At 46.4% G+C, this 18,985-nt stretch overlaps 1 protein-coding gene across 3 annotated transcripts in view; it reads left to right on the top strand.

The window, feature by feature from the left end:
* Positions 1–18,985, top strand: part of LOC124605954 — an 86,874-nt gene that overhangs the window by 24,869 nt on the left and 43,020 nt on the right. For 2 of the 3 annotated variants that reach the window (XM_047137919.1, XM_047137935.1), the window contains exon 3: positions 16,454–16,534. The exons of the other annotated variant lie outside the window; for it this stretch is intronic. In XM_047137919.1, coding sequence (XP_046993875.1) covers positions 16,454–16,534 — 81 coding nt within the window. The remainder of the gene's footprint in view (positions 1–16,453; positions 16,535–18,985) is intronic. 3 annotated transcript variants of the gene reach the window in all.

Raw genomic sequence — 18,985 nt, forward strand, 5'->3', positions numbered from 1 at the left:
AGAGGTTAACTCCCCACACATGATGTATGCCGAGGGGTAGATGCCCATCCCCCTGGGGCATCGAGACTCCCAGCAATGGTCATCCTGCCAGGTGGCTTTTGCTGCGACTGGATGACGGCCATGGGGAGGTCCCCTGGTCAGAGTGGCATCAGGGCGGATGACACGCAATGAAGCGTAGTCCATCATCACTTGCTGGTGGCAAAACACCAGCAGTCTCTAAGCGTTCACAAGCTCAATTCAACGCACAGAAGTATGACCCCAAATCATTCCCCTCTCTGGCCACACCATGGCAGGAACGTCAGGCTAAGGATGGCAGCGGATCTTACTCGACGCGGTACCTGGTATGTTGGGGAGTCTTTCACAACAATGAAGCCTCAGTTTTTTGTTGAGCGTTTAGAGGAAAAGTATGGGGAGGTGGAGGGATTGTCCAAAATGAGGTCCGGGTCAGTCTTGATCAGAACGGCATCATCTGCCCAGTCACGGATGTTACTCGCTTGTAAGAAGCTGGGGGATGTTTCTATAACCATCACGCCCCATAAGAGCTTAAGTATGGTCCAGGGTATCATATTTCACAGGGACCTTCTTTTGCAGTCTGACGATGAGCTGCATGCCAATTTAGACTGTCGAGGTGTACATTTTGTCTGGCGTCTCCACTGGGGTCCGAGGGATAGCCAGGTTGCCACCAGTGCCTTCGTCTTGGCCTACGAGGGTGATTCATTGCCCGAGAAGGTCAAAATGATGGTCTGCCGCTGTGATTTAAAGCCCTATATCCCTCCCCCAATGCAGTGCTTTAAGTGCTGGAAGTTTGGCCATATGTCTTCCCACTGTACTTCCAGCGTCACATGTCAAGATTGTGGACGCCCATCACATCCCAATACTCCATGTGCCCTGCCTCCCATCTGTGTCAACTGTGTAGAGCACCATTCACCTTGCTCACCAGACTGCAGGATTCTCCAGAAAGAAAGAAAAATCGTGAAGTAAAAGACCCTGGACTGACTGACCTACACTGAGGCTAAGAGAAAATTTGAATACCTGCAGCATGTACCTATGATACGGTCTTACGCCGCCACTACGACAGTCTGGACCCATTAGCTCCGTCAACCTCAGTCACCTCTCACAGCTGGAAGACAACAGCTGCCCCCTAAATGGTGGAGGGCATTTCCCTCCCCGTTGCTCCTGCACCATCTACTTCGGGAGTAACACCCCCCCCCCCCCCCTACTCCCCACCCCCCCACCCCAACCATAGGGAACATCTGTCCCCACTTATAAGCCAGGGAAGTGTTAAGTCTTTTTCGGCTTCTCTCACTAGAAAAGGGTCCCTTGGGTCACTCACTTCCCAGGTTTCTGCTAGTGGGAAAGATGACACCCGCCAGTGGCTGAAGAGCCCAAATGCAGCTGGCTGTAGGGCTTCACGCTTATCCTCAGTCGCAGAGACTGAGTCAGTGAAGTCCTCCCATCCTGTGAAACCCAAGGAGCAGCGAGAGAAATCCAAAAAAAGACCCCTAAGACCAAGGGAATTGCGGTGGCACCCACACCACTGCTACCTGCAAGCTCTGTGATTGAGGATGAGGAGGAGATTCCGGTGTCCGCTGAGGACCTAGATCTCGCCAGACCCTCAGACATAATGGATATAGACTGCTCAGGCAATAAGTCGGTGGCAGCTGGTTACTCTGAGGCGTAAACTGACTCATTGAATGTTCCATGACTTCCCAGTCTCACAATGACGTCATCCTCCAGTTGAATTGCGGCGGTTTCTTCCACCGCCGCCTGAGTTATGGCAGCTTTACACCTGCTATCTGCATTGCCCTCCAGGAAACCTGGTTCCCAGCAGTGCGGACCTCTGCCCTCTGCGACTATAAGGGATATTACAGGAACCGTAGTGACTATAATAGTGTCAGGTGGATTTGCGTTTATGTCCTAAACTCGGTCTGTAGTGAAACTGTGCCTCTTCAAACCCCTCTTGAAGCTGTGGCTGTCAGAATAAGGACGACGCAGGAAATAAATATCTGCAATGTATATCTTCCTCCAGATGGTGCAGTACCCCTGATTGTATTAGCTGCACTGATTGATCAACTCCCTAAACCTTTCCTACTTTGGGAGACTTTAACGCCCGTAACCCCTTGTGCGGTGGCACTGTGCTTACTGGCAGAGGCAGAGATGTCGAAACTTCACTGTCACAATTCAACCTCTGCCACTTAAATACTGGAACCGCCACACATTTCAGTGTGGCTCATGGTAGTTACTCGGCCATTGATTTGTCAATTTGCAGCCCAGGACTTCTCCCATCTATCCACTGGCGAGCACATGACTACGTTTGGGGTAGTGACCACTTCCCCATCTTCCTGTCACTGCCCCAGCATCAAGTCCGGACCGGGAAACTTTCACCGCTGCTGTCACCTTTGAATCTCCCCCGCACAGGAACATAAATGTGGTGGTTTAGCAGATGACTACAACAATTGTTTCTGAGGCAGAAAATGCGATCCCTCATACTTTAGGGTGCCCCGGCATAAGGCAGGCCCTTGGTGGTCGCCGGAACTCGCTGAAGCAATTAAGGAGTGTCGGCGAGCTCTACAGTGGCATAAGTGGCACTCTTCCTGGAGTACCTCATAGCCTTTAAACGGCTCTGTACCCGCCTTTGCCAACTTATCAAATGATGGAAGCAGCAATGTTGGAAGAATACTTCTTGACCATTGGGTGTCATACATCACCTTCTCAAGTCTGAGAAAAGATAGTCTTTTCGGGTACCAGATCCCAACAGGTGTTCCCGGTGTTATCATAAATCGCGTGTTGTCTACCGATGCACGATTGCCGAGCACTCTGCTCAAGCCTCTGCGTCGGAGAATTACCCCCAGCCTTTCGCACTCTCAAACGGCAGCTGGAAGGGAAAGTCCTCTTATTTACTACACACCACAGTTAATCCTGTAATGCCACACTTATCGAGAGGGAGCTCCTCAGTGCCCTTGCACACTGCCCCAACAAAGCTCCTGGGCAAGATCGGATCCACAGTCAGATGATAGAATGTCTCTCATCTGACTACCAGTGACATCGGCTCGTCATCTTCAAACGGATCTGGTGCGATGGCATCTTTCCATCGCAATGGCAGGAGAGCACCATCATTACGGTGCTCAAACCCGGTAAAAACTCGCTTTATGTGGGTAGCTATCGGCCCATCAACCTCACAAACGTTCCTCGTAAGCTGCTGGAACGTATAGTGTGTCGGCGGTTGGATTGGGTCCTGGAGTCAGCTGGCCTAATGGCTCCATGTCAGGATGGCTTCTGCAAGGGTTGCTCTACCACTGATAATCTTGTGTCCCTTGAATCTGCCATCCGAACAGCCTTTTCCAGACGCCAACACCTGGTTGCCGCCTTTTTTGACTTACGTAAAGCATACGACATGTCCTGGCGACATCATATCCTTGCCACATTATACAAGTGGGGTCTCCGGGGCCGCTCCCAATTTTATCCAAAACTTCCTGTCATTCCATGTCCAATTTGGTGCCTCCCATAGTTCCATCCATATCCAGGAGAATGGAGTCCCTCAGGGCTTTGTATTGAGTGTTTCTGTATTTTTAGTGGCCATTAACTTTCTGGCAGCAGCTGTTCGACTCTCCGTCTCTCCTTGTCCGTATGCAGACGACTTCTGCATTTCGTACTGCTGCTCCAGTATTGTTGTTGCTGAGCAGCACCTCCAGGGAGCCATCCCCAAGTTGCAGTCATGGGCTCTAGCCCATGGCTTCCAGTTTTCTGCCATGATGACGTGTGTCATGCATTTCTGTTGGCGTTGTACTGTTCATCTGGAACCAGCACTTTACCTAAATGATGACCCACTCACTGTAGTGGAGACATGTCGATTCTGAGGTCTGGTTTTTGATGTTGTTGGACTTGGCTTCCTCATCTTTGTCAGCTTAAACTAAAGCCCTTCACTGCCTGAGCAACACCAATTGGAGTGCAGATCACTGTACGATGCTGCAGCTCTACAGACCCCTTTTTTATCCCTCCTTGACAATGGGAGTGTGATTCATTTTTCGGTGGCGCCCTCAGCATTGCGTTTCCTCGACCCATTGCGCCATTGCAGAGTTCGACTATTGACGGGAGCTTTTAGGTCGACTCCGGTGACGAGCGTACTGGTGGAGGCTGGAGCCCCTCCATTGAAGATCAGGCACAACTGCTTGCCAGTTACGTTGCACACGTTCATAGCTCTCCTGAACATCCTAATTACAGTTTTCTTTTCCCAACCATGGTGGTTCACCTCCCGCATAGGCAGCCCAGGTCATGGCTAATGATTGCGGTTTGTGTGCGATCGCTTCAGTCTGAACTGGAGTCCTTCCCTTTACCACTTCTCCTCGAGGTCCATTCATGTACACCTCCATGTGGTAACTGTAGCCTGAAGCTTTGCCTGGACCTTTCGCGTGGCCCTAAGGACTCCATTAAACCAGCGGCTTTCCGCTGTCACTTCGTCTCGATTGTTGAAGTGTTCCGGGGCTCTGAAGTGGTTTACACCGACTGCTCGATGGCTGATGGTAATGTTGGCTTCGCCCTTGTCCACAGAGGCCGTATTGAACAGCATTCCTTGCCCGATGGCTGCAGTGTATTCACTGCAGAGCTGGTGGCCATATCTCGTGCACTTCAGTATATCCGTTCATGCCCCGAGGAATCGTTTCTTCTGTGTACTGACTCCATGAGCAGCCTACAAGCTATCGACCAGTGCTATCTTTGCCTTCCTTTGGTGGTGTCCGTCCAGGAGTCCATCTATGCCCAGGACCGGTCCCCTCTTTCAGTGGTGTTTGTGTGGACCGCAGGACACTTCGGCATCCCAGACAGTGAATTTGCTGACCAGCTGGCCAAACAGGCTATATGGAAACCGCTTCTGGAGATGGGCACCTCTGAACCTGACCTGTGTTCTGGTTTACGCCGCAGGGTTTTTCGGCATTTGGAGGCGGAATGGCATAACAATACGCACAACAAACTGCATGTCATTAAGGAGACTATGAATGTGTGGAAGTCTTCCATGCGGGCCTCTTGCAGGGAATCAGTTGTCCTCTGCCAGTTCTGCATTGTCCACTCTTGGGTGACCCACGGTTACTTCCTGCACCATGAAGACCCGCCTCAATGTCGGTGCAGTGCCCAGTTGACAGTGGCTCATATTCTGGTGCACTGTCCCACTTTGACTGCCCAGCGATGAGATCTTGGGTTACCGGATTCATTGCCACTCATTTTATCTAACAACACCTCCTTGGCTGATTTAATTTTCTGTTTCATTCGTAAGGGTAAGTTTTATCATTTGATCTAAGTTTTAGCGTATGTCGTTTGTCCCTCTGTGTCCTCCACCCTAGTGCTTTTGGGGTGGAGGTTTTAATGTGTTGCAGTGTTGCTGGCTTCTCCTTTTTATTCTCGTGGTCGGCCAGCCATTGTAATCTGCTTTCTTGGTTTACTCTCTTCTGTTTCTAGCATCTCTCTGTTGTTTTCTTGTGCTTTTTTGTTCCTGTTACTGTTCATTGCCATTTCTTCATTCTTGTAGTTTTTCCTTTCTTTCTGTTTTGTGGTATATGTCTCGTCTGTTCTATTGTCACACTTTTGGCGTTGTTTTATAAGGAAAAAGGGGCCTATGACCTCATAGTTTGATCTCTCCCTCCCCCCTTTTAAACCAACCAACCAACCAACCACCCATGAAGCTAGCCTCTGTTTCGCAGCCAAGAGTTGAGCTTATTTGACCAGTTGGGATGTGACCATAGGCTCTACGCAAGGACCTCCATCTACCCTGTCTCGGCTGTATAGAGACACACTTTCTAGGTATCCCTTGCGGTGCGTACCTAATTCTCTGATTGGTATGGCCTGTTTCCATAAGCTTAGGAAATACTAGAATCGGCAGTTCTCAACCTCCTCGTCTTTTCTTTGTTCATTCTTAACCTAGTGTTTCTAGCTACCTAAGTATTACAGTTTTTAGCCACAACAACCAAGTCAAAGATCTTGGAACAATCTATCCTTCTTTTCTTATTTCACACCATCGTTTTATGTGAATTTTCTGTGGAAGAAGGGACTAAAAATCTGTGTAGTCCCATTAAACCTACTGCCATCATGTAATCAACTTTCCAGACAAATGTGTGATCAGAACATACGGCAGAAACTCTGTTTTGGTCATTCCATCTCTGCACTGGGTGGAATTAATTGCCATACGTCTGATATACACACCAGCTACAGGGGTGGCTCTGCTGACGTTTAACTGTGAAGTTCATTGTGTGGTTAAATTGGTTTCAGTGTGTCAGTTATGTTCAATAGCTTTACAAAAAATTAATTATAAAGTGTATTACAAGTACATATACTCTTCTGAAAACTATAAAAATATGTTGCTAATTTATGTACAGTAAAATATGGAAGTGATACCATGGAATTTACCTTGGCCTAGTGGAATGTTTCTTGGCCTGCGGCTGTGGTGTAATGTGTTGCAGAGTTTTCTTAATTTTTGATAGGACTTTTGAAAATGATAGTTAAATGCAAACTAGTTTAGCTGCTAAAACATTTTGTCCAAGTCTTTGCTTGGATCCTTACAGAAATTTGCTCATTGCTGCTCTTTGCCAGTAATATGCCACACACAAACAGCATTGAATTTCATAGCTGAGTTAAGATTAGATACCTGGCTAGTGGAGGGATTATTCTTAATCAATCATCCATTTCCTTATTGATAAACATTTCTTGTGTCTGGGGTTCATCTCCGAACCCTGGAAATTACGCTTAGTGGCTCATTCAACACTCCAGATTGTGATTCTGTGTCTGACCACCTTGAAGATCTGCTAAAATGGTGCCCTGCAAAACAAGATCCAAATGGAATTAGGTTTAAAACTTCAATAGATTGCACTTAGCTCACAGTAACATAAGTACACAAGAAAATCTTAACTAGTGACTGACTTGCGCATGTACAGATTTGTCCATGTTGCCACTGTGCAATCCCAATCCCTGGTGGTTAAGCATATTTTCATTGCATTCAGTGGAATCTACATACAGTAGCTAATGGTGTTTTATGTGTAAGTACTTTTCTGTGTATTTGTATATAGGCAAATGCTATCTAACTACACTTCCCGGACAACAGTTGAAGCACACAGAATAATTTTGTACACGTACATGCCATCAGCAGACATACATGATTAGAGTTGCAGTTCTCTGTTACGGGTAGAGTGGTTAACAGAATGCAGTGGTGCTGCTACAAGGCCCATTAGGGTCATGAACAGTGTCAGATGTTGAGTGGTCACACTGAAGGACACACATGTCACATATCGTGTGAGACAACGATATCAGCACCTGACAAAGTTTGGAAGGGGCATCATTGTGGTTCTCCATTTGGCCAGGTAGTCGAATAATGCAATATCCAATTTTTGGAGCATTCAGATGTGGCAGTGGGCCCAGTTTCCTACTTCATAGGAACACGAGGACAGGCAAACTCGTTTTAAAGGTTCCATCTACCAAGTCTGACAGCCACAAGGGAAGATTGTCGTGTTGTTCATCAAGTACATCATAAGCCCCTTCATATCTGCACCTGCCATCCGAGAAAAAATAATGTACTCCATACGACATTCTGTACTATCCTGCATAACCCCCTGCGAGTCCAGGGGTTAGAATAGGCCCAAGGTATTCCTGTCGGTTGTAAGTGGCAACTAAAAGGAGTCTCACAAGTTTCGGCATTTGTTATGGTCCTCTGTAGGGTTTGACCTCTATTTTTCAAACTTTTTTCAAAGAGCGAGCCAATTGGGGAAGGGCACCTTACATGGTGCATCATGTCCATTGTGCATTGAGATCTTTAGTGTCACATTGCAGTCCCACTCATTTTCCATCTCTTTGGTGAGGACACCTTTCTGGGTGCATTTTCCACCATGCACTATGCAGTGTCGCTTTCCGCGCCGACGATGACCATGGACTTCTTTACACCTCATATCCAGCATGGCAGCCAGTCTGTTGTGGTGGGGCCGCCATGTACCCTGTTGGTTGTAGCCCCCTGACAACACAGGGATCGCTCTGCTGATGCCAGCACAGTTAGTTCCCCAAGTATGCCACGGAGTAGATGCTCGCTCCCTGGGGCCCTGACAATGGCCATCCTGCCAGGTGGGCATTGCTGAGGTAGGGTGGTGCTAGTGGGGAGGGCCCCTGGTTGGAGTGGATGGCATGAAGGCGGATGACACACCTTGAAACATAGTATGTCGTCTCTTGCTGGCAGTCTCTAAGCGGGCATAGTCTAACTTTAATGCTAAGAAATATGACCCCAAATCATTCCCCTGCCTGGCCACACCATGGGAGGAATGCAAGGCTAAGGATGGCAGCAAACGTTATTTGCCACGGTGCCTTATATGTACGAGAGTTCATGGGGACGCTTTCATGTCCATGAAGCCTCAGTTTTTTGTGGAGCATTTGAAGGACAAGTTCGGGGAGATGGAGGGATTGTCCAAAATGCACTCTGGGTCAATCTTGATAAAAACAGCATCCTCTTCCCTGTCATGGGCATTACTCACGTGTGACAAGTTGGGGGATGTTTCTGTTACCATCACGCCCCATAAGAGCTTAAAATGGTCCAGGGTATTATATTGTTTCGCAGTCTGACAATAAGCTGTGCACAAGTTTAGAGTGACGTGTTCACTTTGTCCATCGGGGTCCGAGGGATAATCAGGTTGCCACAGGTGCCTTCCATCTTGGCCTTTGAGGGTTACACACTGCCCGAGAACGTCAAGGTGATGGTCTACCGCTGTGATTTAAAACCATATATCTCTCCCCCAATTCGGTGCTTTAAGTGCTAGGAGTTCGGCCATATGTCTTCCCGCTGTACTTCCAGCGTGACATGTCGAGAATGTGGATGTCCACCACATCCCAATACTCCATGTGCCCCACCTCCCATCTACGTCAACTGCAGAGAGCATCATTCATCTTGCTCGCCAGACTGCAGGATTTTACAGAAAGAGAGGAAAATCGTGGAATATAAGACCCTGGACTGACTGATCTACACTGAGGCTAAGAGGAATCCTGTGGATATGATCTCCTCTTACACCGCTGCTACGAGAACAGTTGTTGCCCCATCAGTTCTCTGAATACCTGTCACCCCTCAGAACCGGAAGCCTACACCTGCTTCAGGAGCAACACCCCCTCAGCGATTGGGGATATCAGTTCCCACCTCTGAGCCAGAGCAGCGTAAGTCTTCTTCGGCTACTGTCGCTAGGACCTCCCAGGTTTCTGCTAGCGAGAAAGATGACAACCACCAGTGGCTGAAGAGTCCATAAGCAGTTGGTTGTAGGGCTTCATGCTCATCCTATGTCCCATAGACGGAATCAGTGAAGTCCGCCCAGCCAGGGAAACTCAAAGAGCAGCGAGAGAAATCCAAAAAGGTCACCAAGACCAAGGGAATTGCAGTGGCACCCACACCACCGCTACCTCAAGCTTTGCGTCTGAGGATGAGGTGGAGATTCTGGCGTCCACTGAGGACCTAGATCTCACCGGACCCTCTGACGCAATGGCTGTAGACTGCTCAGGCATAAGTTGGTGGCAGCAGGTGACCCTGAGGCGTAAACTGCCTCATTGAATGTTCCATGCCTTCTCAGTCTCACAATGATGTCATGCTCGAGTGGAGTTGCGGCAGTTATTTCCATTGCCTGGCTGAGCCACAGCAACTGTTAACCTTTCCACCTGGTTTTCGGCAATGCGGACCTCTGCCCTCCACAGCTGTAAGGGATATTACAGGAACCATAGTGACTATAAGCGAGTGGAGTTTGCATTCATGTCCTAAACTCAGTCTGTAGTGAAACTGTGCCCCTTCAAACCCCTCTTGAAGCTGTCGCTGTCAGAATAAGGATGACACAGGAAATAACTGTCTGCAGTGTATATCTTCCTCCAGATGGTGCAGTACTCCTGAATGTATTAGCTGCATTGATTGATCAACTCCCTAAACCTTTCCTACTTTTAAGGCCCATAACCCCTTGTAGGGTGGCACCGTGCTTACTGGCCAAGCATAGATGTCGAAACTTCACTGTTTGAGTTTGACCTCTGCCTCTTAAATACTGGGGCTGCCACACATTTCAGTGTGGCTCATGGTAGTCACTCAGCCCTTGATTTATCAATTTGCAGCCCACGACTTTTCCCATCTATCCACTGGAGAGCACATGACGACCTGTGTGGTAATGACCACTTCCCCATCTTTCCGTCACTGCCCCGGTGTCAGGCCCATGGACCTGCCCAGATGGGCTGTAAACAAGGCAGGCTGGGAAACTTTCACCTCTGCTGTCACTGTTGAATCTCCCCCGCATGGTAACATTGATGTGATGGTTGAGTAGGTGACAACAATCATTTCTACGGCAGAAAATGCGATCCCTCACTCTCTATGGATCCCCCGGCGAAAGGAAGTCCCTTGGTGGTCGCTGGAAGTTGCTGAAGCAATTAAGGAGCATCAGCGAGCTCTACAGTGGACTAAGCGGCACTCATCCCTGGAGCACCTCATAGCCTTTAAACGGCTCCATTCCCGCATGCGCAAACTTATCAAACGACGTCGGCAGGAGTGGGGAGAGATATTTCTTGACCATTGGGTGCCATAGGTCACCTTCCCGAGTCTGGGCAAAGATCAAACGTGTTTTCGGATACCAGACCCCAACAGGTGTTCCTGGTGTTAGTATAAATGGAATGTTATCTAGCGACGCAAACACGATTGCCGAGCACTTTGCTGAACACTACGCTTGAGCCTCTGTGTCAGTGAACTAACACCCCCCCCCCCCTTCCCTCCACTTTTCGTACTCTAAAATGGTGGATGGAAGAGACTCCTCTCATTCACTGCACATCACAGTGAACCCTATACCGCTTCATTTACAGGATAGGAGTTCGTCAGTGCCCTTGTACATTCCCCATCACAGCTCCTGGGCCAGATCGGATCCACAGTCAGATGCTTAAACATCTCTCATCTGACTACCAGCGACATCACCTCGTCATCTTCAACTGGATCTTTCCATCGCAATGGCAGGATAGCACCATCATACCAGTGCTAAAACCTGGCAAATACCCACTTGATGTGGATAGCTACCAGCCCATCAACCTCGCAAACATTCTTCGTAAGCTGCTAGAATGTATGGTGTGTCGATGGTTAGTATGGTTCTGGAGTCAGGTGGCCTACTGGCTCCATCCCAGGGTGGTTTGCACCAGGGTCACTCTACCACTGATAATCTTGTGTCCCTTGAGTCTGCCATCCGAACAACCTTTTCCAGATGCCTACACCTTGTTACAGTCTTTTTCAATTTACAGAAAGCGTAAGACACGACCTGGCAACCTCATACCCTTGCCACATTGTATGAGTGGGGTCTCAGAGACCCGCTCCCAATTTTTATCCAAAATTTCCTGTCACTCTATACTTTTGATGTCCAAGCTGGTGCCTCCCATAGTTTCCCCCCCCCCCCCCCCCCCCCCCATATCCAGGAGAATGGGGTCCCGCAGTGCTCTGTATTGAATGTTTCTCTATTTTTAGTGGCCATTAATTGTCTAGCAGCAGCTGTAGGGCCGTCTGTCTAACCTTCTCTGTATGCAAACAACTTCTGCATTTCATACTGCACCGCCAGTACTGGTGTTGCTGAGCGGTGCCTACAGGGAGCCATCCACAAGGCGCAGTCATGGACTATAGCCCACAGTTACTAGTTTTCATCCACAAAGTATTGTGTTATGTGCTTCTATCAGCATCATACCGTTCATCTGGAACCACCCCTTTACCTTAATGACGATTCACTCACTGTAGCGGAGACAAATCAATTCTTAGGACTGGTTTTCGGCGCCCGATTGACTTAGCTTCCTCACCATCTTCAGCTTAAGTGGAAGTGCTGGGAGCACCTCAATGCCATCCGCTGCCTGAGCAACACCAGCTGTGGTGCAGATTGCTCTGCGCTGATTCAGCTCTACAGAGCCCTTGTTCAATCCCACCTTGACTATGGGACTGTGGTTTATTGTTCGGCGGTGCACTCAGCATTGCTTTTACTTGACCCAGTGCACCACAGTGGTGTTTGACTAGCTTCGGGAGATTTTAGGACGAATCCGGTGACTAGCATCCTGGTTGAGGCTGAAGTCCCTCCATTGAAGGTTCAGTGTGCACAACTGCACACCGGTTATGTTGCACACATTTGTGGTTCTCTCGCACATCCGAATTACTGTCTCCTTTTCCCACCCATCTCCCACATCAGAGGCCCTTATCAGGGCTTACAATTGCAGTTTGCATCCGATCCATTCTATCCAAACTGGAGTCCTTGCCTTTACCACCTATACTTGAGGTCCATTCAAGTACACATCCATGGCGCATACATAGCCTGCGGCTTTGTCTGGACCTTTCACATGACCCTAATGACTCTGTTAACCCATTCCTTGCCCAATGGCTGCTGTGTTCACACTGCAGGGCTGGTGGCTAAATCTCGTGCTCTTGAGCACATCCGTTCATGCCATGGGGAGTCGTTTCTTCTGTGTAATGACTCCTTGAGCAGCTACAAGCTATCGACCAGTGCTACCCTGGTCATCCTTTGGTAGTGACCATCCAGGAGTCCATCTATGCCCTGAAATGGTCCAGTCATCCAGTAGTGTTTGTCTGGACCCCAGGCCACGTTGGCATCCCACGCAACGAATTTGCCAACAGGCTGGCCACACAGGCTACGCGGAAACTGCTTATGGAGTCTGGCTTCCCTGGAACTGACCTGCGTTCAGTACTACACCGCAAGGTTTTGCGTCTTTTGGAGACAGAATGGCATAACCTCATGTTGTTGTTGTGGTCTTCAGTCCTGAGACTGGTTTGATGCAGCTCTCCGTGCTACTCTATCCTGTGCAAGCTTTTTCATCTTCCAGTACCTACTGCAACCTACATCCTTGTGAATCTGCTTAATGTATTCATCTCTTGGTCTCCCTCTACGATTTTTACCCTCCACGCTGCCCTCCAATACTAAATTGGTGATCCCTTGATGCCTCAGAACATGTCCTACCAACCGATCCCTTCTTCTGGTCAAGTTGTGCCACAAACTTCTCTTCTCCCCAATCCTATTCAATACTTCCTCATTAGTTATGTGATCTACCCATCTAATCTTCAGCATTCTTCTGTAGCACCACATTTCGAAAGCTTCTATTCTCTTCTTGTCCAAACTAGTTATCGTCCATGTTTCACTTCCATACATGGCTACACTCCATACAAATACTTTCAGAAACGACTTCCTGACACTTAAATCTATACTCGTTGTTAACAAATTTCTCTTCTTCAGAAATGCTATCCTTGCCATTGTCAGTCTACATTTTATATCCACTCTACTTCGACCATCATCGGTTATTTTGCTCCCCAAATAGCAAAACTCCTTTACTACTTTAAGTGTCTCATTTCCTAATCTAATTCCCTCAGCATCACCCGACTTAATTTGACTACATTCCATTATCCTTGTTTTGCTTTTGTTGATGTTCATCTTATATCGTCCTTTCAACACCCTATCAATTCCGTTCAACTGCTCTTCCAAGTCCTTTGCTGTCTCTGACAGAATTACGATGTCATCGGCAAATATCAAAGTTTTTATTTCTTCTCCATGGATTTTAATACCTACTCCGAATTTTTCTTTCCTTTACTGCTTGCTCAATATACAGATTGAACAACATCGGGGAGAGGCTACAACCCTGTCTTACTCCCTTCTCAACCACTGCTTCTCTTTCATGTCCCTCGACTCTTATAACTGCCATCTGGTTTCTGTACAGACTGTAAATAGCCATTCGCTCCCTGTATTTTACCCCTGCCACCTTTAGAATTTGAAAGAGAATATTCCAGTCAACATTGTCAAAAGCTTTCTCTAAGTCTACAAATGCTAGAAACGTAGGTTTGCCTTTCCTTAATCTTTCTTCTAAGATAAGTCGTAAGGTCAGTACTGCCTCAAGTGTTCCAGTGTTTCTACGGAATCCAAATTGATCTTCCCCGAGGTTGGCTTCTACTAGTTTTTCCATTCGTCTGTAAAGAATTCGTGTTAGTATTTTGCAGCTGTGACTTATTAAACTGATAGTTCGGTAATTTTCACATCTGTCAACACCTGCTTCCTTTGGGATTGGAATTATTATATTCTTCTTGAAGTCTGAGGGTATTTCGCCTGTTTCATACATCTTGCTCACCAGATGGTAGAGTTTTGTCAGGACTGGCTCTCCCAAGGCCGTCAGTAGTTCCAATGGAATGTTGTTTACTCCGGGGGCCTTGTTTCGACTCAGGTCTTTCAGTGCTCTGTCAAACTCTTCACACAGTATCATATCTCCCATTTCATCTTCATCTACACCCTCTTCCATTTCCATAATATTGTCCTCAAGTGCATCCCCCTTGTATAGACCCTCTATATACTCCTTCCACCTTTCTGCTTTCCCTTCTTTGGTTAGAACTGGGTTTCCATCTGAGCTCTTGATATTCATACAAGTCGTTCTCTTTTCTCCAAAGGTCTCTTTAATTTTCCTGTAGGCAGTATCTATCTTACCCCTAATGAGATAGGCCTCTACATCCTTACATTTGTCCTCTAGCCATCCCTTCTTAGCCATTTTGCACTTCCTGTCGATCTCATTTTTGAGACGTTTGTATTCCTTTTTGCCTGCTTCATTTACTGCATTTTTATATTTTCTCCTTTCATCAATTAAATTCAATATTTCTTCTGTTACCCAAGGATTTCTACTAGCCCTCATCTTTTTACCTACTTACGCACAACAAATTGCGTGCCATTAAGGAGACCAAGAATGTGTGGAAGACCTCCATGTGGCCTCTTGCAGGGACTTTGTAGTTCTGTGTCGGCTCTGCATTGGCCACGCTTCCATGATACATGGCTACCTCCAGCGCCATGATGACCCACTCCAGTGTCAGTGCAGCGCCCACCTGACAGTGGCCCATATGTTGGTGAGCTATCCTTCTTTGGCTGGCCTGCGATGGACTCTTCAGTTACTGGACTCATTGCCATTAATTTTAGCTGACAACACCTCATTGTCTAATTTAGTTTTATGTTTTATACATGATGGTGAGTTTTATCATTCTCTATAAGTTCTAGCGCATATCTTTTGGCCCTTTGTCGTCTCCACTCTAATGCTTTTAGGCTGGATGTTTTAATGTGTTGCAGAGTGGCTGGCTTTTTTTATTTATTCTTGTGATCGGCCAGCCAAGGTCATCTGCTCTCTTGTTTTTATCCCTTCTATCTGTTTCTTGCTTCTCTGTGGCTTTTCTTTCCTGTTTTGTCCATAGTAGTGTTGGTTGTCCTACTCGTGTTCTTCTGGTTTTTCGTTTCTCTTATTGTGCTGTACATCTCCTTTCTATTCTTCTTTCTCTTGTGTAATTATTTTACTGGGAACAAGGGACCGTTGACCTCACAGTTTGGTCCCTCCCCCTTTTTTTAAACCAACCAACCTATCCTTCATAATTAATCAAAGACTAGCAGCAGCTGGACTGTGGAATTTTTGTCCTGTGCACAGGCTGTCACTAACACCAAAACATAAACAGCTGTGTTTGGAACAGTGACGTGACTGGGAAGCATGGAATTCTCGTGAAAGCACCAGGTTTGAATCCTGCCTTGGGCATGGGTGTGTGTGATGTCCTTAGATTAGTTAGGTTTAAGTAGTTCTAAGTTCTAGGGGACTGATGAGCTCAGATGTTAAGTCCCATAGTGCTCAGAGCCTTTGAACCATTTTTGAAAGCACCACATAGTGTTCAGTGAATAATCACGGTTCTGCACTATCCCTGATAACCATTGTCAATGAGCATGGTGGCATCCTGGGAAGATGTCCCATTCATTCAACATTTTGGAAAGGCAGAGTGTTACCCGTGGCATCATTGTGTGGCAAGCCATCGGGTGCGACTTCAGTTCGCAGCTGATAGTGATTGAGGAAATCTTGATGGCACATTGGTATGTCATGAACATCCTCCTTACTCGTGTTTTACCACTCGTGCAACAGTATCATGATACCATTTTGCATCAGGACAGTGCTCGTGAGTGTTGGCATGAGTCTCTCTCAACTGCCTGTATGAAGTTGAGGTACTGCAGTGGCCAGCAAAATCCTCAGATCCCTCCCTAATTGAACATGCGTAGGACCATCTCGGACAGAACTTACGTAGAACCATCTCGTTCATCAACTCCATCCCAGTGCCAGTATCCCAGTTGTGGGCTAGCTGGCCTCAGGAGAAGATACAATGGCTTTGACACCCTTCCTGACTGAATCAGTGCATGATGCACTCAGGCCAGAGTAGATGCAATGTCATACTGTTAAGTGAGCTCATACTGCCAATTTCTTTACAAATTTGAATAGATTTTGACTTGTTGATCTAACATAACATACCTTCTCAATGCATGAAGTTTGTTTGTTTTCTGGTCCACTTCTGGGTGCTTCACATTTTTGTCAGGCAGTGTACTTTCACTGCAACACAATTTTCTCAATTAATAAAAAAGTCCAATAAATTAAAAACCATAAATGTACTCTTTTTCAGTATACTGTTTGGAATATAGTGTGGATTGGCTGGAATGTATTCATCATCTGCTTCTACCTTGACGTTGGCATATTGGACAAAGTGAGTATATATTCTTATTAAAGAAACACATCCAGCTTTATTCTTGAAGCTCAGTTAGTCAGATTCAGATAAGTTGTCTATTTTATCACTTACGGTTACTATTGTGTTGCCAAACAGACCAGTAACATTCCTGCTTGAATTACCATATTACTTCCATGTTTCTTATTGTCGGTAACAGACTCTTAATCTATTTATATGTATGACCACCTTTCATCTCCATTGTTTGTTAATGTTATAAATGATTGTATTTTCCTGGTTTTTCCTTTGTCATATTCAGTGATACTTCAGTTGCATCAGTTTACCCAGCACATTTGAGATGCTTCAGCTGCACAGTTCACCCACCTTCTCGTATTTGTTTCTGTTTTTGTGTTTTTTGTGGACATAATCTTTTCACTCATTCTATTTACCAAATTCTGAATGGCACTATGCTTTAGATTCTACAGAATACCATAGTTATCAGAACAAGTTGAGTAGAACCACTTTTTATTTCACAATTGTTACATGATGCCAGCACTCGCAGAATGTGTTTTTGCCTGCAGTTTTCAGCAATTATTAATTAGGCTACCATCAGTACCTGATAATCATAATCATGTTTACATTCCACATTGCAGGTGTAATGACACTTTGTTGTGTTGGGTTAGCAGTGGTGGACAGTCTTCGTGTAACTTTGAGAAGTCTGACTGAAGGAACTAAGTTCCAAGGCATGAAGTGTCAACTAAATAAAAGTTTAAGTAGTTTGAATCATACAAAAGAATTCGCTGAGTCATTAATTCACTGCCTAGAGTACTATCAGCTTCCATAGGATCTTACCTGGCAAAGCGATCTGTTTAAATGAAAGTTTGAGTTGAGAGGGCAAACAAGGTGGTACAGAGGTTGACACCAAACTTGTATGTGGGAGGAAAAGGCTTAAACCTCCATCCATCCATATTTAGATTTCTGTGAGTTGCTTAACTCTGTTAAGGCAAATACTGGGATGGTTTCATTGATGATGTCACAGCTGATCTTGCTTTCATGGATCTTGCTTTTCCACATAAATATAGAAATAGCACAGCAGCTGGCTGGTATGTTAGTTTATTGGCTTTTAAGTGATAGACACAAAAAATGTTTTCCATAAGTAAATTTAAAATTAGGCAAAATAACAGATATTATGATTTTGAAGAAGAACAACCGTTTTCATGAATCTGTGTTCTTTCGTTAATCCCAATTTTTTACACAAACTGGGAAATAAATTATGGTGTTTTTGAGTAATAAATAAATTCTGTGAACATGTTTTCAGCTAAGAAGTTGTAAAGAAAGCATGTAATTATGTTGATAACAGGAATCAGAATGAATGTTAAGTTTTTATTGCAGTCTGTAATGCCATGTTATATTTTAATCTTTTACACTCAGTGATATTTTACTTTTCGAAGTGTCAGTCACTTTCTGTGTACATTGGTTTGGAAATATTTTCATGCCCCCTCCCCCACATTATCAAAAACTTTAGCACATAACTAAAATGTAGAATGAAAGACTTTCCTTGGAACACTTATTTTTAAAATGATGAAAGATGAATCATATTTGTGTGTGTGTGTGTGTGTGTGTGTGTGTGTGTGTGTGTGTGTGTGTGTGTGTGTGTGTTTGAATGGTGAAGGAATTCATGTGCATCGATCGCTAGTGTGACCCACAATGCCTTCTCAAATAAAAAAGCAAACTATCCACAGTGAGGGTAGACACTAGTTACAAAACATACTTCCCCTGCATGACTCCTCTCCATTGTGGCACTTGCTTAGCCTCCCCCCTGCAGGTCCGGGGTAAGAATAGGCCCGAGGTATTCCTGCCTGTCGTAAGAGGCGACTAAAAGGAGTTTCAACCGTTTCGGCCTTCTATGTGATGGTCCCCTTGGGGTTTGACCTCCATTTTTTCAAAATTCTACAGAAGTACGAGCCTTTTGGGGAAGGACACCTTACATGGTGTACCACTGGTCCTAAGTGCACGAAGACCTTGGCACTCAGCATTGGACTGGCGTTGTAACCATACCCACTATTCCTCAAATTGGGCCTAAACGCCTGATGGGTTGTCCAAGTTACGCCCATAGTGCATCTCCATCTGCACCAGCGATCATGATGGACTTTCCATGGCACCAGAAATCCAGCACGGTAGCCAGCCCGTTGTGGTGGGGTCGTCATGTACCCTCTAGGTTGTAGCCCCCTGACAACACAGGGATCGTACTGCCGATACCTGAGCTGCACCCTCCCCACGTCGGCCAAGGAGTAGATGCCCGTCTCCTTGGGGCATCAGGACTCCCGGCAATGGTCATCCTGCCAGGTGGCCCTTGCTGCGGCTTGGTGGCGCCCGTGGGGAGAGCCCCTGGTCGGAGTGGGTGGTATCGGGGCGGACGTTTCGCGGATGAAACGTCAACATGTATCAGGTCGCTCTGCGGCCGAGTCTTTCAAAAGGAAAGGTACTGTCTCT

Source organism: Schistocerca americana, chromosome 1 (genome assembly GCF_021461395.2).
Source record: "Schistocerca americana isolate TAMUIC-IGC-003095 chromosome 1, iqSchAmer2.1, whole genome shotgun sequence".
Taxonomy (NCBI): domain Eukaryota; kingdom Metazoa; phylum Arthropoda; class Insecta; order Orthoptera; family Acrididae; genus Schistocerca; species Schistocerca americana.